The sequence below is a fragment of the Aquarana catesbeiana genome, linkage group LG11, assembly GCF_042186555.1.
Source record: "Aquarana catesbeiana isolate 2022-GZ linkage group LG11, ASM4218655v1, whole genome shotgun sequence".
Taxonomy (NCBI): domain Eukaryota; kingdom Metazoa; phylum Chordata; class Amphibia; order Anura; family Ranidae; genus Aquarana; species Aquarana catesbeiana.
The window spans coordinates 260,496,355-260,516,975 of record NC_133334.1 but is presented as its reverse complement, the minus strand read 5'-3'; the positions used below and the strand labels follow the sequence as shown (position 1 = coordinate 260,516,975).

The following is a 20,621-nucleotide window of genomic DNA, read 5'->3' as shown; positions in this document are numbered from 1 at the left end:
ACAAACAGCGCGCCACTTCGAGAGGGAGCGCTGGCGCTGTATAAAGATGGCGAAGGAATTCAGAAAATGCGCATTGAAATTATTTAAGCCAGACGGACGGATCCCAGGCGTTTGCTGCTTGTTTTGCCAGGAGAGTCCCCGATCGATGTAAAACCTGTTTTCATAGGATACAGGAAGAGCCAATGCTCCACCCCCTCCCATGTGTGTGACACACCACAGCTCTTTTTTTTTTTCCTCTCCAGAAGGACGGCGCCATCTTTGTTCAGGCCGGGGTCACTGTCTACTTCCTGGACTGAGAAGTCAGGTCAGAGATGACACAATCATGTAATGCCTGACACAGATCAGCCCCTGCTGCAGCCTCTTCTCTTGTGACTTGCTAAAATGTTGCAATCATAGGCGTGTGCAGGGGGGGTGTGCCAGGTGTGCCTGGGCACAACCTAATCACTATGTGCAGTGCTGATTCCCCCTACTGGCCAGGCTTCCCCCTCCTTGTTGGCCCCCCTCTCTGCAGTGCTGCCGCTTCCCTCTTCTCCTCTCCCCCCCCCCCCCCCCGGTCGCTGCAGGGGATGTTTCAGGATACAAAGCGGGGGAAGGGGCTAGTAAATATGTAATTTACTGGCCCCTTCCTTTTCTAAATGAACACACTCATTTACTGTGTCCATTCATAGCTGAAGCATAGTAAACTGTGTTACTATGCTTCAGTTTGTGAATGAACAGGTAGCCACTCAGCACATAGCACTTCCCATTCATTCGTTGTTCCATGCAGCTGAGGCTGCAGAAAAATACATGTGTGTTTGAGCTTTGGGGTGCACACCCTAATGTAATAGGCACACCTATATATAAATATATATATTTATTTCAGGTACTTATATAGCGCCGTCAATTTACGCAGCGCTTTACATATACATTGTACATTCACATCAGTCCCTACCCTCAAGGAGCTTACAATCTAAGGTCCCTAACTCACATTCATATACTAGGGACAATTTAGACAGGATCCAATTAACCTACCAGCATGTCTTTGGAGTGTGGGAGGAAACCGGAGTACCCGGAGGAAACCCACGCAGACACAGGGAGAACATGCAAACTCCAGGCAGGTAGTGTCGTGGTTGGGATTCCAACCAACGACCCTTCTTACTGCTAGGCGAGAGTGCTACCCACTACACCACTGTGCCACCCATGTATATATATATACACACACGCATTCACTGGCCACTTTATTGGGTACTTTATTAGGTACACCTGTTCAATTGTTTGGTAACACAAATTGCTAATCAGCCAATCACATGGCAGCTACTCGATGCATTTAGGCATCTAGACACAGTGAAGACGACTTGCTGAAGTTCAAACGAAGCATCAGAATGGGGAAGAAAGGGGATTTAGGTGACTTTGAACATGACATGGTTGTTGGTGCCAGACGGGCTGGTCTGAGTATTTTTTAAAACTGCTGATCTACTGGGATTTTCACAAACAACCATCTCTCTCAGGTCTACAGAGAATGGTCCGAAAAAGAGAAAATATCCAGTGAGCAGCAGTTGTGTGGAGGAAAATGCCTTGTTGATGTCAGAGGTCAGTGGAGAATGGGCAGACTGGTTCCAGATGATAGAATGGCAACAGTAACTCCAATAACCACTCGTTACACCCACGGTATGCAGAATTCCATCTCTGAATGCACAAAACATCGAACCTTGAAGCAGATGGGCTACAGCAGCAGAAGACCCCACCGGGTGCCACTCCTGTCAGCTAAGAACAGGAAACTGAGGCTACAATTCACACAGGATCACCAAAATTGGACAATAGAAGATTGGAAAAACGTTGCCTGGTCTGATGAGTCTCGATTTCAGCTGCGACATTCAGATGGTCGGTCAGAATTTTGTGTAAACAACATGAAAGCATGGATCCATCCTGCCTTGTATCACCGGTTCAGGCTGGTGGTGGGGGTGTAATGATGTGGGGGGGGGGGTATTTTCTTGGCACACTTTGGGTCCCTTTGTACCAATTGATCATCATTTAAACCCCACAACCTACCTGAGTATTGTTGCTGACCATGTCCATCCCTTTATGACTACAGTGTCCCCATCTTCTGATGGCTCCTTCTGTAATAAATTGTATTGTAACTGTACTGTCTCCCCTCATGTTGTAAAGCGCTGCACAAGCTGTTGGCGCTAAATAAATCCTGTATAATAATAATAACAATAATTATAATGTATAATAATAGTGCATGACTGTGGTAAGACATTAGATTGTAAGCTCCTCTGGTACAAAAACTGATGCCATGGGTTCAGTGTTCTCTGTACAGCGCTGCAGTATATGTCAAAGCTACAGCATATAAATGTATAATGATAATAGTGTGTGACTGTGCGGGAGACATTAGAGTGTAAGCTCCTCTGCTGCAGAGACTGATGTGACTGGCTCAGTGTTCTCTGTACAGCACTGCAGTATATGTTAGCGCTATATAAATGTATAATAATAATAATAATGTGTGACTGTGGGTGAATGTGTGACTGTGGGTAAATGTGTGGGGGTGAATGTGTGACTGGGGGTGAATGTGTGACAGTGGGTGAATGTGTGACTGTGAGTGAGTGAATGTATGAGTGGGGGTGAGAATTAGAGTGTAAGCTCTTATGGTGCAGAGACTGATGTTACTGGCTCAGTGTTCACTGTACAGCACTACGGTGTCTGCCAGAACCATATAAATGTATAATAACAATAGTAAGTGACTGTTGTGGGACATTATTATTATTATTATTCTACAGGATTTTTATGGCACCAACAGTTTACGCAGCGCTTTACAATATAAAGGGGTACAATACAATTACAATACAGTTCAATACAGAAGGGATAGGAGGACATTAGAGTGTAAGCTCCTCTGGTGCAGAGACTGATGCAACTGGCTCAGTGTTCTTTGTACAGCACTGCGGTATGTGTCAGAGCTATAAAATGCATAATAATAATAGTGTGTGACTGTGGGGTGGTAATTATTATTTGATTTCTTTTTTTGTCTCGGAATACAGAGGCGATCGGCGGACTCTGCAGACATGCGTCTGACTTTCCCAGCTGTGTTTTGGTCAGGAATGGAAAAAATAGGCAGTTATATAAACTGACCTTTTAGTTTTTTTGGTTTTTTTTTTTATTATTATTTAAACATAAGATGAACAAATAGAGTTTGTCACTATCCTTCATCTCCGTCTCATTCTTCTCAGTCTATCTCCCTCTTAAATCGAGTTAATGTTGAAAACATCAGCGCTCATAGCTATAAAATCTATATTTATCGCGTCGCTATATAAAAAGTTTTTAAGGATTTTTAAAGATCGCGCTATGATCTGCTTTTACAGTTCTTCCAATGAAAACCACGTGGATCAAAGAAAAATACAAATTATTTATATTACAGAGTATATATAATTTGTAGCTGCATCAGACTGTGAAATAAGGATTTAAACAGACTGTAAAGAAAGTCAAAGAGTAATAGATAGAAATGGGTTGGTGTCATTTTTATTGTTGTGGATTAATCTGATTTATTGTGTTCCACTATATAGATATTGATTGAATGATAAATTGCTTATTAATTATTACTTAAATGACTTATAAAATATACCTCTTTGTATCGCTTTATTTTTAAGGCATACAACATATTTGTCAGCCTTTAGATATATACTGTCATAAATATATCAGATTTTCTGTATCACAATGGAACTCAAATATTTATATTATAAATGTAATTATTTATTCTATGGAATGATAACATAAGTTAAAATGCCATATTTCTATGTCTAAAATAGTAAAATGCAATATGGAGAGAAAAATGATTAGACGGCGTAAGAAAGTGTGGAAATTAATCTTTACGGCTGGCAAAAGAGCTAACAACAAGCTTACAACATCAGGGGTCTCAACTAAAAACAACAGTACTTACTATGAACTACACTCACACACTCACCATAGTGCTGTACAGAGAGAACTGATCCCCAGTCACATCAGTCTCTGCACCAGAGGAGCTTACACTCTAATATCCCAGAGGAGCTTACATTCTAACGTCCCCGCACAGTCACATACTAGTATTCTACATTTTTATAGCTCTGACATTAACTGCAGTGTTGTACAGAGAACACTGAGCCATTGCCATTAGTCTCTGCACCAGTGGAGCTTACACTCTAATGTCCCAGCCACCAGTCACACACACTGTTACCTATTATTACCTTTAAAAAGATCATCCTATCACAGTCACATACCACTATTATTACTCTCCATTTATATAGCTTTGACATATACCACAGTGCTGTACACAGAACACTGAGCTAATCACGTCAGTCTCTGCACCAGAGAAGCTTACACTCTAATGCCACACACACTAACATCATTATACACATTTATATATCTCTGTCATATTCCATCGTGTTGTACAGAATATACTGCGTCAGTCACATCAGTCTCTGCATCAGAGACGCTTACACTCTAGTGTCACCACCACAGTAAATTATTATTGTTATTATACATTTATATAGAGCTGATATATACCACAGTGCTGTACAGAGAGCACTGAGCCATTCCTTTAAAAAAAAAAAATCATCCTATCACAGCCACATAGCTCCCAACTGTCCCTGATTTCGAGGGACTGTCCCAGATTTGGAGCAATGTCCCTCTGTCCCTCATTCCTCCTCATTTGTCCCTCATTTTGGTCTGATCTATATAGTTGTATATAAAATGCACTTTTTATCTATCAAAAAGTGTTTCCCAGTGCTAAACCTTTCATCCAAATTCTAAATTGCTGCATTTGTAAATTTCAAAAGCCAATATAAAGGAATAGTAGTGGTAAAAAAAAAGCACTTAAGAAGTTTAACCAATCTTGTTTTTTAGTACAATTCTCCTTTAAGGGGGGCGTGGCAGGGGGCGTGTCCTATCCCTGCATACTTTTGCTGATAGGTGTCCTTCATTCCCATCTCAAAAAGTTGGGAGGTATGCAGTCACATACCACTATTATTATACTGTACATGTATATAGCTCTGACATATACTGCAGTGCTGTACAGAGAACACTGAGTCAGTCACATCTTCTCTGCAGCAGAGGAGCTTACACTCTAAAGTCCCCACCACAGTCACACACTATTATTATACCTTTGTATGCTTTTTAACTATTATTAGTATTGTATTTATTATTTATAGCTCTGACATATATCGCAGTGCTGCACAGAGAACACTGAGCCAGTCGCATCAGTCTCTGCACCAGAGGAGCTTACACTCTAATGTTCCCCCCACAGTCACACACTATTATTATTATACATGTATATAGCTCTGACATATACCCTAGTGATGTACAGAGTACATTGAGTCAGTCACATCAGACTCTGTACCAGAGGAGCTTTCACTCTAATGTCCACCCACAGTCACACACTATTATTATTATTATACATTTATATAACTCTGACATATACTGCAGTGCTGTACAAAGAACACTGAGCCATTCCCTTTAGTTTTTCACCAGAGAAGCTTACACTCTAGTGTGCCCCCACAGTCACACACTATTATTATTATTATTATCATTATTATTATATATTTATATAGCTCCGACATATACTGCAGTGCTGTACAGAGAACACTGAGCCAGTCCCACCAGTCTCCACACCAGAAGAGCTTACACTCTAATGTCCCCCCCCCCCCCCCCACAGTCACATACACTATTACCTATTATTACTTTTATATCACATAGAAAATATAATGATCATTTTTGTTTGCAGATATTGTGAATACATTTATTTTTAAAGATCCATTTTAAAATACTCGATATAAACAATAGTAGATATTTGGTAAATATGAATAAAATTCTCTTAATATTTTCTATCGCAGTATAAAAGAGAGCGACGGCTGAATATACTCGGAATTTACAGACCCCATACGGAGTTCCCAGATGACATTGCAGCTTTGTTCCTCCAACTTTGATGACCCCAGACTGTGAGAAAGAGATAGATACATCAAAGTCCAGACATATCATTGGTCCAGGGAGCTATTTATAGACCCCTACTATGCAGGACAGCAGGGGTTAATACACATACCCTCCCCCCCTCCCCTCCCCCAACATCAATATAACCCCCCACACACACACATTTGTATTTCTTAAATCTTCAAAAATACATTAAAATCTGCAGCAATAAAATAACACAGGAAACAAGTTCAAAATCCATGTTTTTATTCCCATAATAGACAAAAGAAAAAAAAAAAAAAGAAAAAAGTAAAATTTCTGTATTTATTGATCCTAAAACAAAATATTCACAAACTTCTTCTGCAGATGTTAAATTATATCTCCCCCCCTGCAAAAGCCATGGTGGAGCATACAAACGATGACATATACATTTGGTTAGAATTTTTGTGTGGGTGATACTACATTGCTAAAAGCTTATGTGAGGTTATTTGATGGAGAAATAAGAGGTGGAGCAATTCAGCTGGATATTTCTGTGCAATGCAATTGAATAAAATGTACATTTGCGTTTACTGCAGGCATTACAGGTACGTTCTGCTATAATACAATGTGCCCTTTATTAATGAGGCTTCGGTTCTGTCTGGACTGCATAGCGCAATGCATAGAAAAGCAATGTGCATTTGGGGGAGCAGAGCATGCTGGGTGTTGTAGTGCTACTGCAGAAGCCAGTTGCATTTAAACCTTATTCAAGAAGAAGCAAGCTGCTGTGGAACTACAAGTCTCACCCAGTCTTAATATTTGTCATATAGGTGATTATTTACTAAAACTGGGGAGTGCAAAATCCCGGTGCAGCTGTGCATGGTAGCCAATCAGCTTCGAACTTCAGCTTGGTAAATTAAGCTTGGACAAAAAACCTGCAAGCTGATTGGTTGCAATGCAGAGCTGCACCAGGTTTTGCACTCTCTAGTTTTAGTAAATCAACCCCATGGAGACTTACAACAGCTGCAAAATAAAAAAAAAGCTGTCCAAACACTATACAAACTCCTTTAGGGTCACCATACACATTGCAATCTGACCGTACAATCTATGTATAGGACTTTACCAAAATTTATGTCATATAAGCACCTACCTAATCTAGCCAATTGATTTGCATGCAATCAGACAGGCCCTTAGGTCATCAATTGAATTAGTATCCAATCAGGCAGGCCCTTGCATTTCATTGTTGATGGTAGATCTAAAGGAGATTGTGCAATCCTAATTGTTTGGACTATGGTGAGCCTAGGACATTGAAGCACAATTGTAGGTGTGATTTTCCATGCTGATGAACCACAAGTCCCAGCCTGTACTGTATCCTGTAGATAAAGTGACTTCTGGCCATTGCAGTGGCAGCAGGACTGCAGAGCTGGTATCATTTAACATGAATTTAGCTCAAAAATCAGCAGGTGGCAAGTTTCGTCACTCCAGCTGTTGCCAAATTATGGGTCCCAGCCTTCTCTGGATCCCAAAATTAAAAGCAAATTTGTCCCTTTATATTAAATGTATGCTGCCATTGAAGAGAGATCAGCAGTGCAACGGCAATGGTTTGCAAGAAGACCTCTGTTTGCATAAAATGGAACAGGATATTTTGACACTGATCTGTACCTGAACGTTGGAGAGAATAATTTACACATGGCCACGCCCACAATGAATTTATTAGGATGACGTAATGCCAATCTGAATGCCAACAGACTTGGCAAAACGCATATCTTTGTCTAATCAGTGAACAGCTGCGCGTCTGTTTAATGCAAGCGCAGAGCCTGTTGGGTGTTGTAAGGCAAAACCTGCACTAAAAAAGCACACTAAAAAAAGCAGTTATCCAGAGTGGAGTCTGCAGCTGATGAGGACAAGCTGGGACTTGTAGTTCCACAAAAGCCTGGTGCAAGGAGAACTACAATGGAGCTTTTAGCAACCAGTCAGCTTTTACATGAGGGTTAGGAGGATTTGAGTTAAAGATAGGAGTGTAAGGATTAAAGTTAAGATGGTTAGGGTTAGCGTTAGAACGGGTTTGAGTTAAACTTAGGAGGGTTAGAGTTCGAGTTAGGAGGGTTAGGTTAAAGTTAGGAGTGTTAGGGTTTGGGTTAGGAGGCTTAGCGTTTGAGTTAGGAGGGTTAGAGTTCGAGTTAGGAGGGTTAGGGCTAGAGTTAAGAGGGTTAGGGTTTGAGTTAGGAGGGTTAGAGTTCAAGTTAGTAGGGTTAGGGTTTGAGTTAGGAGGGTTAGAATTCAAGTTAGGAGGGTTAGGGTTTGAGTTAGGAGGGTTAGGGCTAGAGTTAGGAGGGTTAGAGTTTGAATTAGGAGGGTTAGGGCTAGAGTTAGGAGGGTTAGAGTTTGAGTTGGTTCAAGTTAGGAGGGTTAGGGTTTGAGTTAGGAGGGTTATAATTCAAGTTAGGAGGGTTAGGGCTAGAGTTAGGAGGGTTAGAGTTAGAGTTGGTTGGGTTAGGGTTAGCCAAAAGTGTTACAGAATCAAAACTTTACTGCTCTGCGGGTCTCAGCTGAATAACATTTATTTGCAGGACAAGCTGGGATTTGTAGTTTCACAACAGTTGGAGAGCTGAAAGAAGCTTTTCCCTGCTCCAAGACATGATGGTGGTATTAGATACATTTACTGGTCTACTTGGGCAGCGCAGACTCTGAGAGAGCTAAAGGGAGATAGGAAAGGATTGGGAGACCTATCTGATAGAACCTTCCCTGGATCTGGGAGTCGATCATGACGGAGGTATTAAACAGAGGGCAAATACCGGGGCTCTGAAAGAGGGGGTGATATCTATAGGTACCTGGAAGACACTCCATAGTCACCTTGGAGAACCCTGGCTGCCCTGAAGCCCCTCCATCTCCTTTTGTTGTTTGTGAGCTTAGAATGCTGTCTATGCTGAAGTTTTTGGGGTGTTTTGGGATGGCCTCCTCTTCCTCACTGATGGCCCCTCCTGGTCCCTTGCTGCTGAGATTTCCATCCAGATGCCTTTCATAGCCCAGGTCTTGCATGGGGTCCATCTCCTCAGCAGGGGGGCTCTCCTGGAAGATCCTGCAGCTCCTGGTCTCATCCTGGGTTGTAGATAAAGTCCCATTGTCAGATAAGAGAGAGGAAACTGGACATCCGGATGTCTGTGGACTGTTCATTAGAGTGACAGAGGTCATATCTGGGGAGCTGCAAACTTTTATCAGTTTTCCAAAGCCTCCATCCTCTTCAGAAGAGGAGAGGACCTCTGTAGCACAGCCTGAGATAGGGTCACTGTCCTCCATCTGAGCTTCCTCCAACAATCCATTAACAACTGACCTCTTGTAGGTAGATTGTCCATCCCCAGATCTCGCCACACATTCTGCCTTACATCTCTTGCTGTCCTGGCACGGCAGAGGTTTGGCTTTCCTTTTCCTCCTTCTGAAGTTGCCATTTTCAAACATGTCCAGGCACTTAGGGTCCAAGGTCCAGTAGCTGCCCTTCCCAGGTCTGCCCTTTTCCCTGGCCACCTTGATGAAGCAGTCGTTGAGGGACAGGTTGTGCCTGATGGAGTTCTGCCAACCTTGCTTGTTGTCGTGGTAGAAGGGGAAACGGTCCATAATATACTGGTAGATGCCATTCAGGGTGACCTTGTGGTCTGGGGATTCCTTAATGGCCATGGCAATCAAGGCAATGTAGCTATAAGGTGGCTTCTGAGGTGGCTCCTGTCTGGTAAGGATGCCTGAAGAAGCAAACCCCAAAGTGGGCATCAAAGTCCTCTCTGCCCCATACAGGTAGACCAGAGGTGGCCTTGTTGGCACCTCACCCCCCAGCTGAGGAAGGTGGCCGTTGTACAGACAACTCATGCTCAGGAACCTTCCAGGAAAACGCTCTGCCGTCCCCAAAAAGTAGAGCAGAAGTTTCTCTCTTCAGCAGAGCCTGGTCCCAGCAGCAGCCTGAATCCCGCCAGTGAATTCCACACAGCTTGTGTCCCTTCCTCATAGCTTCGAAATGTTAAATAATTGTTGTAAGTTTGCTATTTTATGTTGACTTAGCGCTGGAAAATAAATTGTCTATGATAAACAGTCGTCCAATTCTCAGCCCACCCACATTAATTAAAATTTCATTGCAAAAAGGAGAAGGGGGGGGGGGGAAGAGAGAGGGAGAGAAGAGTTTGCAAGCCCCTCCACGTGTCTCCCCTCTACCAGCCAATGGCTTTCTGGGTGCTCGCTCCATTTGTTTATGAAATTAGTCTGTTGATAAGCTTGCCCACCCAAGTTGAATCAAGCTGTGTTTATTTGGAAAATTTTCTGGGCACCAAATACGTAAACTAAGTGATCTGCTGTTTGAAATCTCACGTCCACCGTTCACACAGATCCGGCAGTGTGCAATAACCCAAATCAGCAGCTTCCCTGCACTGAGAGAGGGCTAAAAATACTCCAAAATTCACTTATATTACTCTGCGCCGCAGCTGCTGGATCGAGCTGGAGAGCAGAAATGCAACGCTTGGCCGCCGCCGAGTTTGTATGTTAGACTAAAGGATTTCCCCGACTTTGCTGAAGTTTAATCCACTTATTTTTTGCCTTCCATGATTTATTTCTTCTCCCCCCCTCATCAACATTTTTTAACCACTTAAGGACCGGAAGGATTTGCCCCCCTTAATGACCAGGCCATTTTTTGCGATACGGCACTGCGCCGCTTTAACTGACAATTGCGTGGTCGTGAGACGCTGTACCCAAGCAAGATGTATGTCCTTTTTTTTCCCACAAATAGAGCTTTCTTTTGAAGGTGTTCGATCACCTCTGCGTTGTTTTTTTTTTTTTTTTGCGCTATAAACAAAAAAAGAGCGACAATGGTTCTTACCTGCATTGCTTAGAGAAGCGTAGAGACGCAGTGGTGACATCACTGAGTCTTAAATTAGGTATAAAAAAAAAAAAAGAATACATATCGGCCTAAACTGATGAAGAAACATATAGTTTTTTTTTTTAAATTGTCGGTCTTTTTTTGTTTATACCGCAAAAAAAAAAAGAAAATTTTGAAAAAAAAACAATATTTTTTACTTTTACTATAATAAAAATCCCCCCAAAAAATGTAAAAGAACGAATTTCTTCATCAGTTTAGGCCGATATGTATTCTTCTTCTACATGTTTTTTTTTTTTCATAGCTAATTTAAGACTCAGTGATGTTTATAGCGCAAAAAAAAAAAAACGACAATTTTGAAAAAAAAATAATTTTTTTTGCTATAATAAAAATCCCCCCAAAAAATGTAAAAAAAAACAAATTTCTTCATCAGTTTAGGCCAAAATGTATTCTACATATTTTTTTTATATATATACCTAATTTAAGACTCAGTGATGTCACCACTAAGTCTCTATGCTTCTCTAAGCAATGTAGGCTGGTGAGAGGAGCCAGCAGAGTGCTGTACAGGGCTGCTTTTATAAATCATGGGGCCCCATCCAGCCTATCTGATGGGGCCCCCCCTCCCCAAAAAATATCAAATAAAACTGCCGCAGCTGCGATGGTATACTTTGCAGTCATGGGCAGAAATGATACCTTCTTTGAACAAGACCCGGTCAAGTGAATAGCACATGGATTAGGGGGGCGGCGCCCCTGTGCCCCGACACTGGTCCCTTTCCCGCTTCAGCCTCAGCTGAATGAATAGGAAGTGCTCTGAGCCTTCCTGCTTAGGCTGGCCTTACATGTTGAGCTTTCTTGTACAATTGTCCTTTAGATTTACCATAAATCATATAATATAAGGTTAAAACTAAACAAAACTTTTAATTGTATCCATTTAGGCAGGCCCTTGCACTACATAGTTGAAGGTAAATCTAAAGAAAATTGTACAGAAAATTGTAAAAAAATAGTATAATGTATGGCCGGCCTTATTCACAAACTGAAGCATAGTAAAATGAGTTTACTATGCTTCAGTGATAAATGGACAAATGAGCAATCACTACCGATTGCTCACTGTGTTCATTCGGCAAAAGAAGGGCCTGTAGATATGACATATTTTATCGGTCTCCCGCTCTCCATCCTTAAACAATCCCCCTGTTTGCCCTTAGCAGTTGCCAGCAGGATAGGAGAGGAGGGAAGCCGGCAGCATTGCAGGGTTGGAGGAGCACAAAATGGGGAGCAGACAGCAGATGGAACGGGGCATAGGTACAAGAAATGATCCCCCTGCAGCGCAGACAGAGGGAGAAAGTTGGTAGTGCTGCAGGGGGATCCACATGAGTCACAAAGCAGTACAGATGGCCCACCTACTTGGCAGATGCCCGTGCCCTCTTTTTAATCTGATGGGGCCTGGGCCCAGCACAGGAGGGCTGGCTGTACTGCCTTATCAGTGGCCCTGGTGCTGTACATAGCTTCCTGAAAACATCACAGCCCCCTGCCTCAGTTCTCCTCTCAAAAGTCCTCAGTCCTGATGCAAACAGTGGGTTATCTTTTATGAGTTATGCAAATATCAGAGTGCTTTAAAATGGTGGCTGTCAGTCTGGAACTGCAGATGTTCCCAGGCAGGCAGGCTGTATTTGCATGCAGGTAATGCCCACATGTGATGCTGAGCCTCCATGATTGCAAGACTGAAATCCATACAGTTGTAGTACCATGTAGTTTAGGCAGGGTTGCTCCTCACAAATTTACTTGCCAGGAGTAGTTATCCTGGTTAATTGATAGAGATCCATTGATTTCTCCCTAAGTTTCACCTTGTCGTACTTTTTTCTTCTACCACTAGGTACTTGGTGGTATTAGATATGAGAAGAGCAACCCAAGGTCAGGTTATGGGTATATGGGGTATCTCAGCCAATGGGCAGGGGTTTTCCTGAATCCCTTGGCCTGCTGGGAGAACCTATATACTCGGGTGGAGTCAGGTCATCTATGTTCTGTGCCACCTGGACGGCTGTCTGGGTGGACGTGTGTTTTACGCCCCGGGGCTGCTGGGCCGGAGATTGGGCCTATCTCAGGGGGCATCGGGCTGCCAGGCTGTGTGAGGGCAGAAGTAAGGGGGCAGCACAGGGTTGGAACTGCGGCTTGCAGTCCAACTAGAAGTGATGGTTCTGCCGGCCGGAGAACCTGTCAGTGGTCGGAGGTAGAAGGGAAGCTGTCACCACAAAGGGACCATTTACCTTATTACCAGGGACCACAGTGAGTAACTGAAGCAACTACCGGAACCATATTCTCACCGAACGGGCTCGGTGGAGAATGGGGAAACTTCAGGAGGTGATCAAGCCAGGAACCCAACCAGCGGACGTGACGCTTGCAGAGCAGCCTTGTGAGTCAAGCCAGGGACCTCGCTGGTTAGCAGGGGTGAAGCTTGAGAAGTATCTGGAGTGCCAAGCTAGGGACCCAGCAGGAAAGAGCGGGTGACGCTTGAGGGAGATACCACCACAAAGCTTTGAGGAGCTCCAGGGATTCAGAGTCAGTGAATCAGAGGGTCCAGTGAGAGACCAGGAGCTCAAGGGGCTGAAGAACCACAAGTAGAAATTGTAGTGAAACTGAGAGGACTGGTATGATTTGTGTTAGGAACTGTTAAAGACTGTTACCATAGGAGACAGCAATCCTGCACATGCAGACGTGGCGCCTTGCTGGGGCCTTTCCCTGTACGGCTGTCTTCCTATTTAAGTCTCGGAGTCTGCCGAGAAATTGCAACTTCTTAAGGGTGTCCTGGCCCTTAACCCTCTCTCCCTCATAAAAGAAAGACTGTAAAAGAAATAAACATCTCTTTTGCATTCAAGAAGTGTCTGGCGCCCAATAACTTTCACCTTGCACCCACTTTGCCTCACAACCCACTACTTACAGAAGGATGTCAGCTATCTTTGGCCTTGGATGTCCTCATTAGACTGGAAGAGTTTAAAGACTTTGCTACACAGTAAAGGAGCGGCACTGGTCCAGGTCCGTCCACCTCAATCTAGCCCTTCATTCCACATAAAAAGGTGCAGGTCCGGCTCGCAACTGCAGACTCTAATGCCTCGTACACACGATCGGACTTTCCGACAACAAAACCGTGAACTTTTGTCCGAAGGTTGTTGGCTCCAACTTGTCTTGCATACTCACGGTCACACAAATGTTGGCCAACAATTACGAGCGTAGTGATGTACAAGACGTACGGTGAGCCGAGAAAAAGGAAGTCCTATAGTCATGTGATATCTCCATTACGAACGCTAGTTTTACAAGACCGAGCGCTTCCAGGCTGGTGCTTGATTCCGAGCGTGAGCATGCGTGAACTTTTGTGCGACGGACTTGTGTACACACGATCAGACTTTCCGACAACAAAGTTTTGTTGGCGGAAAATTTGAAAACCTGCTAGCCAACATTTGTTGGCGGAAAGTCCGACAGCAAATGTTCTATGGAGCATACACACGGTCGGACTTTCCGCCAACAAGCTCACATCCAACATTTGTTGTCGGAAAATCCGATCATGTTTACACGGAATTAGAAGAAAAAAGTGGATGACGGCTCTCAGATATGAAAAGATTGCAGGAGTTTATGGAAGACAATCCATCCAAAGAGACACAACTGCAAACTACAGGAACAGTGTCAACGCGTTTTGTGCTCCAAGCGAAACGTGCCAACGCTGTTCTTGTCTTGTAGATTCTGTTGTGTCTGTTTTAAAGGATTGACTTCAATAAACTCCTGCAATCTTCTGCATATCTGAGTGTGGCCATCCACTTTTTTCTTCTAAGAACTGAAATCCAGTCAATAAAAGGGGCAGAGCAGAGATAGTCAGTCTAGGGAAGATAGAGCTTAGATAATGCTGGGCGTCCTCCAGCCAGGTGGGCTATATGTGACTTGCTGCAGCTTCTATTATGAGAAGCTCACAGTGTGCGGTGAAATCAGAGGAAACCATTTCAGTCCAGGAAAGGAGCCGGTACAACTGTGTAAGACTTGAAGGGAAGACCGGAGGTCAGATTTAAGTGTTTCTCCAGAGAAAAGTTTTGTTTAGTGTTGGCTTGGAGTGGAGAAGAGATATAAATTCAGTCAGATTTTAATTGATGAAGAGACAAGATAGAAGGATGCTGGGCTCCATCCTAGGCTGGATTGCCAGCGTTCATACCAGTGGCGGCTGGTGCTCAATTTTTTGTGGGGGGGGCGGCAAACAAAACTGTGCCCCCCCCCCGGTGCTCAATCGATCAAAGGTAGAAGCAGACCCCAGATTAGAATTTGAGGCCCAGCAGAGGTGTTGTGACTGGATTCTGTGTCCCCCGTGTGCCCCCATGGCCTTATCTTATCCTTCTTGTCCTTGGTGTTCTCCTCGCTCTTGCTCATCCCTGTGCTGACCATCGCCGGGCTCCAGGTGACGATGATGAGGTGGTGGTGTTGGCGCTGGATCCGAGGTAGGGCTCCTGGAAAAGGTTGTTGCTGCTTCTCTCGCCCCTCCACCTGTTGCTCCTCGCTGGACATGGCCCACAGCTTGCAAAGGGAAGAGCCGGGGCAGTTGCTTCTCCTCCCAGCCAATCAGGACCCAATTGGACGGGGGTCCTAAGACTCCCTGGCCAATCGGGTCTCAGGACCCGCTTCCTGAAAGGCCGGGAGGAGAAGCAGGAAGACATTAGCGAACATTTATTCGCTAATGTCACACAAGTGGGTGGGCTCTGCGCCCCGAGCCCACCTGTTTTGAAGCAAATTAGAGCCTCAAGGTTCTGATCACGTGCTTCAAAAAAAAAACGCATTGAAATCTATGCGTCTGGCTGGAAGGAACCTGAACCCAACAAGAGATCCTTTAGAGCAGTGGTCTAAAACTGGCGGCCCTGTTGCGAAACTACAAGTCCCATCATGCCTCTTCTTGTGGGAGTCATGATTGTAACTGTCAGTCTTGCAATGCCTCATGGGACTTGTAGTTTTGCTACAGCTGGTGGACCACCAATTTGAGACCCCTTCTTTAGAGCTAAGGAGATAAGTAAATCCAGCTCCAATTGATCAATGGTTTGGCCAAACTAGTGATCAGCTCTGGCTTTATTTATCTCCTCACTACCTTATATCCCTAAAGGGTCAATTTTTGGGTCCAGCAATAAAATTAAGCCTTGATGAAAGGGGAAGGTGTGTATCCCCGAAAAATGTTGGCATCTCCATAAGAACCTTTGCATTCAATAGATTTTTGTTGAAATTATATGGGTCACCTTATTTAAATTAAGGGGGCTGTCTGTGTCCCCACTGGAGAGATTCAAACACAGAAAGCAATAAAGATACAAACATGACAGAGGGTCTAACCTTCTTTAGCCCCATCCAAAACGAACGAAAAAAGTTTCGGCTATTGATACAATTTCAGTGTATCTTAATATAAAATGTATTCTATTATATTTTTCAGATTACTTACAATGTCATCTCGTTATTCTCCAGCTATCAAGCTTGTAAAGCATGTTGGAATCTGATTGGTGGCTGTGAGGTTCCTCCTAGTCCTGACACTAGACAGTGAGGAGTCTGCCATGGGCGTGTCTCAGAACTCCTCCCTTACATTAGAAACAGGCCAGTAGAAGGGGTTCCCAGATGACCAGATGGCTGATAGCAGTTTGGTTTGGACTGGAGCATTGTATCAATGGCTGAAGGAAAACTGAAATACAGAGCATGGAACTGTGTCTCCTCTACGCCCTGCAACAATTAATTTTCAATTTTTTTTTTTTTTTTTTTTTAATTTTCAATTTTGACTGCAGTATAACTTTAAAAACCTCTCCTGATGTACATTTGTGTTACGCAACAAACTGACAAACGCATAAATAAAATGTGAAATTCCAGGCAATACCATGTATAACCACTTGACCTCCGCAAGATTTACCCCCCTAAATGAACAGGCCATTTTTTGTGATACGACACTGCGTTACTGACAATTGCGCGGTCATGCTACGCTGTACCCAAATAAAACTTGTATAATTTATCTTCCCACAAATAGAGCTTTTTTTTTCGTGGTATTTGATCACCTTTGCTTTTTTTTTTTTTTTGCACTATAAACAAAAAAAGACCGACAATTTTGAGAAAAAAAACAAACATTTTTTTTTTACATTCTGCTATAAAATACATCCAATAAAAAAAAAATTTAAAAATCTAATTGCTTCATAAATTTAGGCCAATATGTATTCTGCTACATATTTTTGGTTAAAAAAAAATCCCAAAAAGCGTATATTGATTGGTTTGCGCAAAAGTTATAGCGTCTACAATCTATTGGATAGATACTGGAATTTTTATTTATGTATTTATTTTTAGTTATGGCGGCCATCAGCGACTTATAGCGGGACTGCGATATTGCAGCGGACAATCAGACACTAACTGACACTTTGTGGGAACCATTGACACTAATACAGTGATCAGTGCTAAAAAAATATGCACTGCCACTGTAACTGGGAAGGGCATCTGGGGCATCTAAGCCAGTGTTTTTGTTTAAACTGTATGCTGTTTTTAGTAAAGGAAGTGATAGATTTTCTTTCCCTGCAAAAATCCATCACATCCCTGCTGTCAGAACGCTTGGCCCGTCGATCATCCATTGCCCGGCACGCACAGATTGGCTTTTGCTGTGAGTAATCACAGTGGAAGCAGCCCACTGGTGGCTGCTCGCCCCTTTGAGGCGGAAGTGCAGAATCACATATATATTTATTAATTTCAGGTACCTAAATAATGCCATAAATTTACACAGCGCTTTACATATACATTGTACTATCACATTACTCCCTGCCCTCAAGGAGCTTACACTCTAAGGTCCCTAACTCACATTCATACATACATACTGGGGGCCAATTTAGACAGGAGCCAATTAATCTACCAGCATGTCTTTGGAGTGTGGGAGGAAACAATGCTGGTAGTGCCATGGTTGGGATTTGAACGACCTTAGTGCTGCCAGGCGGAAGTGCTAACCACTTAGCCACTGCGCTGTCCATATACATGATTCTGCACAGTAGGACCGCCCTGTAGCAGTATGTCTGCTATAGGGCGGTCCTTAAAGGGATTGTAAAATCTCATGGTTTTTCACCTTAAAGTGTTACTAAACCCACAACAGTAAAATCAGTCTGTATATGCAGAATAGCATAATTGTTATACTCACTGTGGAACTTAAGGGGTTAATCCTCCGCATTGTGTAAAAAGGCTGTTTGATCCTGTATGCACAGATCCTCTCCCTCCTGCACTGTCTATCTAGGGAAGGCCAGCTAGCACAAAGGCAGGGTAGCCAACCTGCACATGCTCAGTTATGTCTTTTATGCTGGAGAGAACATTTCCTTGTTCCCAGAGCTAGCCTGGTCACATGACATTGACATCACACATGTGGACGTGTATACAGGCTATAGTGGAAATCTCCTCCTTCCTGAACACACAGCTCTGGACAAACTCTGCAGGTTATCACATGACCGTGGTATACAGATCAGCCAAAAACGTATATAGTGGCAGTATTTTAATGTAAAAAGAAGATTTGTAAACTGTGGACACTGTGGATGAGCAGATGAACTATTTTCATAGCACTGGGTTTAGTAACACGTTAATGTATTATGCATTAAGGTGAAAAAACTTTCTTTGCTGCAGCTGCCCCCAGAGCCCCCCCCCTCCCCCTTTTGAGCCCATCCATTTAAGCGATGGCCACGAACCCAGTAGCTCCAATCGCTGCCTCTGTCCTCATTCGATAGATAGCAGCGGGAGCCAATCAAATCCAGTGACGCGGTGGGGCGGAGCCGAGTCTCGTCTGTGTCAATGGACGCAGCAGCGGGACTCAAGAGCACGCCCACATGGGAGCCCCCATGGTAAGAGGCTCTCTGTGGGGGAACCCAATGAAGGGGAGGAGCCAGGAGTGCCAACGGGGCACCCCAGAAGAGGAGGATCAGGTCTGCTCTGTGCAAAACGCTTGCACAGAGCAGGTAAGTATAACATGTTTGTTATTTTTATTTAAAAAAAAATTCAACCCCTGGCTCAGTGCTCTGTGTACAGCACTATGGTATATGTCAGAGCTATATACTATATATATATATATATATATATATATATATACTAATAATAGTTTGTTACTGTGATGGGACATTAGAACGTAAGCTCCTCTGGTGCAGAGATTGAGGTGAATGAATCATTGAACCCCATTAAGATTTTGTGCAGTGTTGGGGGGGGGGCGCCATTTGTGACTCATTCCGGTGGGGTGACGGAGCAGGGATTTTGGCGTCCAGTGAGAGCGGGCGGTTTATTATTTGTGAACGCAGGCTGTAGATCTATAATATGTACTTTCCTGTTTATAGCACAGCCAGGGATTATAACAACTTTACAAGTGCGCACAGCTGGACACTGATTACATTCTCCATGTGTGATGATTTTTGTATAAACGAGCGTTCCTTCCGCAGTGCACATTGTAATCAAGGTACCGCTCGCCTCCAGAACAGATGGGCAGCCTGGTCCAGTGGGCCTGAGCCCACCCTCTGTGATGGGTATATTATGTATACATTCTACATCGACCACGGATTGTGGCCCCTCCTCCTCTGGACCAAATACTTGGGTGTGACTCATTGCAAAGCCTATCACCCGAAATACCACCATGAAGGACTCTGGCCCTCTTTTTTTTTTTTTTTTATATTTGTTTAATTATTTATTTATGATTTATTTATTTTTATTTCCTTTATTTATTCTTATTTGTATCAAATCTACATAATCATGACAAGAACGTAAATTGCATAAAACCGAGATGAATATACAATTATAAATAGTGTTGTGCTAAAAATGAATATGTATGTAATACTAAATATCAAACAAATACCAAATTCATCACAATAATAAGTCCATATGGTGTATAATTATTATGATAAACCAATAAAAGCCTCAGTAATCAAAATATCCACCCATCCATCCCATGAAAAGCCTATTTTTAATTCCGTGCTCCACCTCAAATGAGAATACTCCACCACCGGAAGAAATAGCCACTCACCTGAAGTATGGGACCCATATACATGAATATACGGGTCTCAAAGGGGTAAAGACTGGATATAGATCACTCCATCCATCACCCGGATTCCCCCAAAGCGGACTTAAGGACTAGACTATAAGGTGGCAGCAGGTTCCCTTTAAATCCTCCTGTATGGTGGCAGCAGGTTCCCTTTAAATCCACGGCATTGGACTCCCCATCTTAATTGCTAAGTGGACTCACCAAAGGGAAAGAAGGGGAAGCCTCCAGTTGTGTTTTTTTTTTTTTTTAATTAAAAATACTTCAAACAGCAGTAAAAATGCATTAACATTCTAAAAATACATCATCAGCATTGAATTACACCAACTTCCTGTTTTCGGCCCCCGGACCAGAAGTGACGTCACTTGGCTCCGTCCTGTGTGTTACGCCACTAACCCACGTGGGTTCTTCAAGGTTGTTATTTATTTATGCTTTATTTATATATTTATTTATATCCTTTATGTATTCTTATTTGTATCAAATCTACATAATCATGACAAGAACAAAAATTGCATAAAACCCAAGATAAATATAAGTGACTTCACTTGGCTCCGCCCTACTCGTTACGCCACTAACCCACACGGCTTCTTCAAGTTTGTTATTTATTTATGCTTTATTTATTTATGTGTTTATTTATTTTTCATTTTTCATATCCTTTATGTATTCTTATTTGTATCAAATCTGCATAATCATGACAAGAACAAAAATTGCATAAAACCGAGATAATTATAATATCTTAATTAAAAAATTGTAATGCTGGAAATGTATCTCTATGTTTATCTCATCGATCTTCAACACAACTTTTTTTTTTTCAGAACCTTACCACCTAAAGCCAGATAAAACTCCACTATCAAA

General features: G+C 42.9%; 1 protein-coding gene across 1 annotated transcript; it reads right to left on the bottom strand.

The window, feature by feature from the left end:
- Positions 1-6,170: 6,170 nt before the first annotated feature.
- Positions 6,171-9,988, bottom strand: FOXL1 (forkhead box L1). The gene has a single exon (XM_073605745.1). The coding sequence runs from the start codon at positions 9,742-9,744 to the stop codon at positions 8,554-8,556; it is 1,191 nt and encodes a 396-aa protein (XP_073461846.1). The 5' UTR covers positions 9,745-9,988; the 3' UTR covers positions 6,171-8,553.
- Between the last annotated feature and the right edge of the window lie 10,633 nt (positions 9,989-20,621).

Bases quoted from the DNA above. Each gene is read 5' to 3' on its own strand.
- FOXL1 (XM_073605745.1), bottom strand. From the start codon at position 9,744: ATGAGTTGTCTGTACAACGGCCACCTTCCTCAGCTGGGGGGTGAGGTG.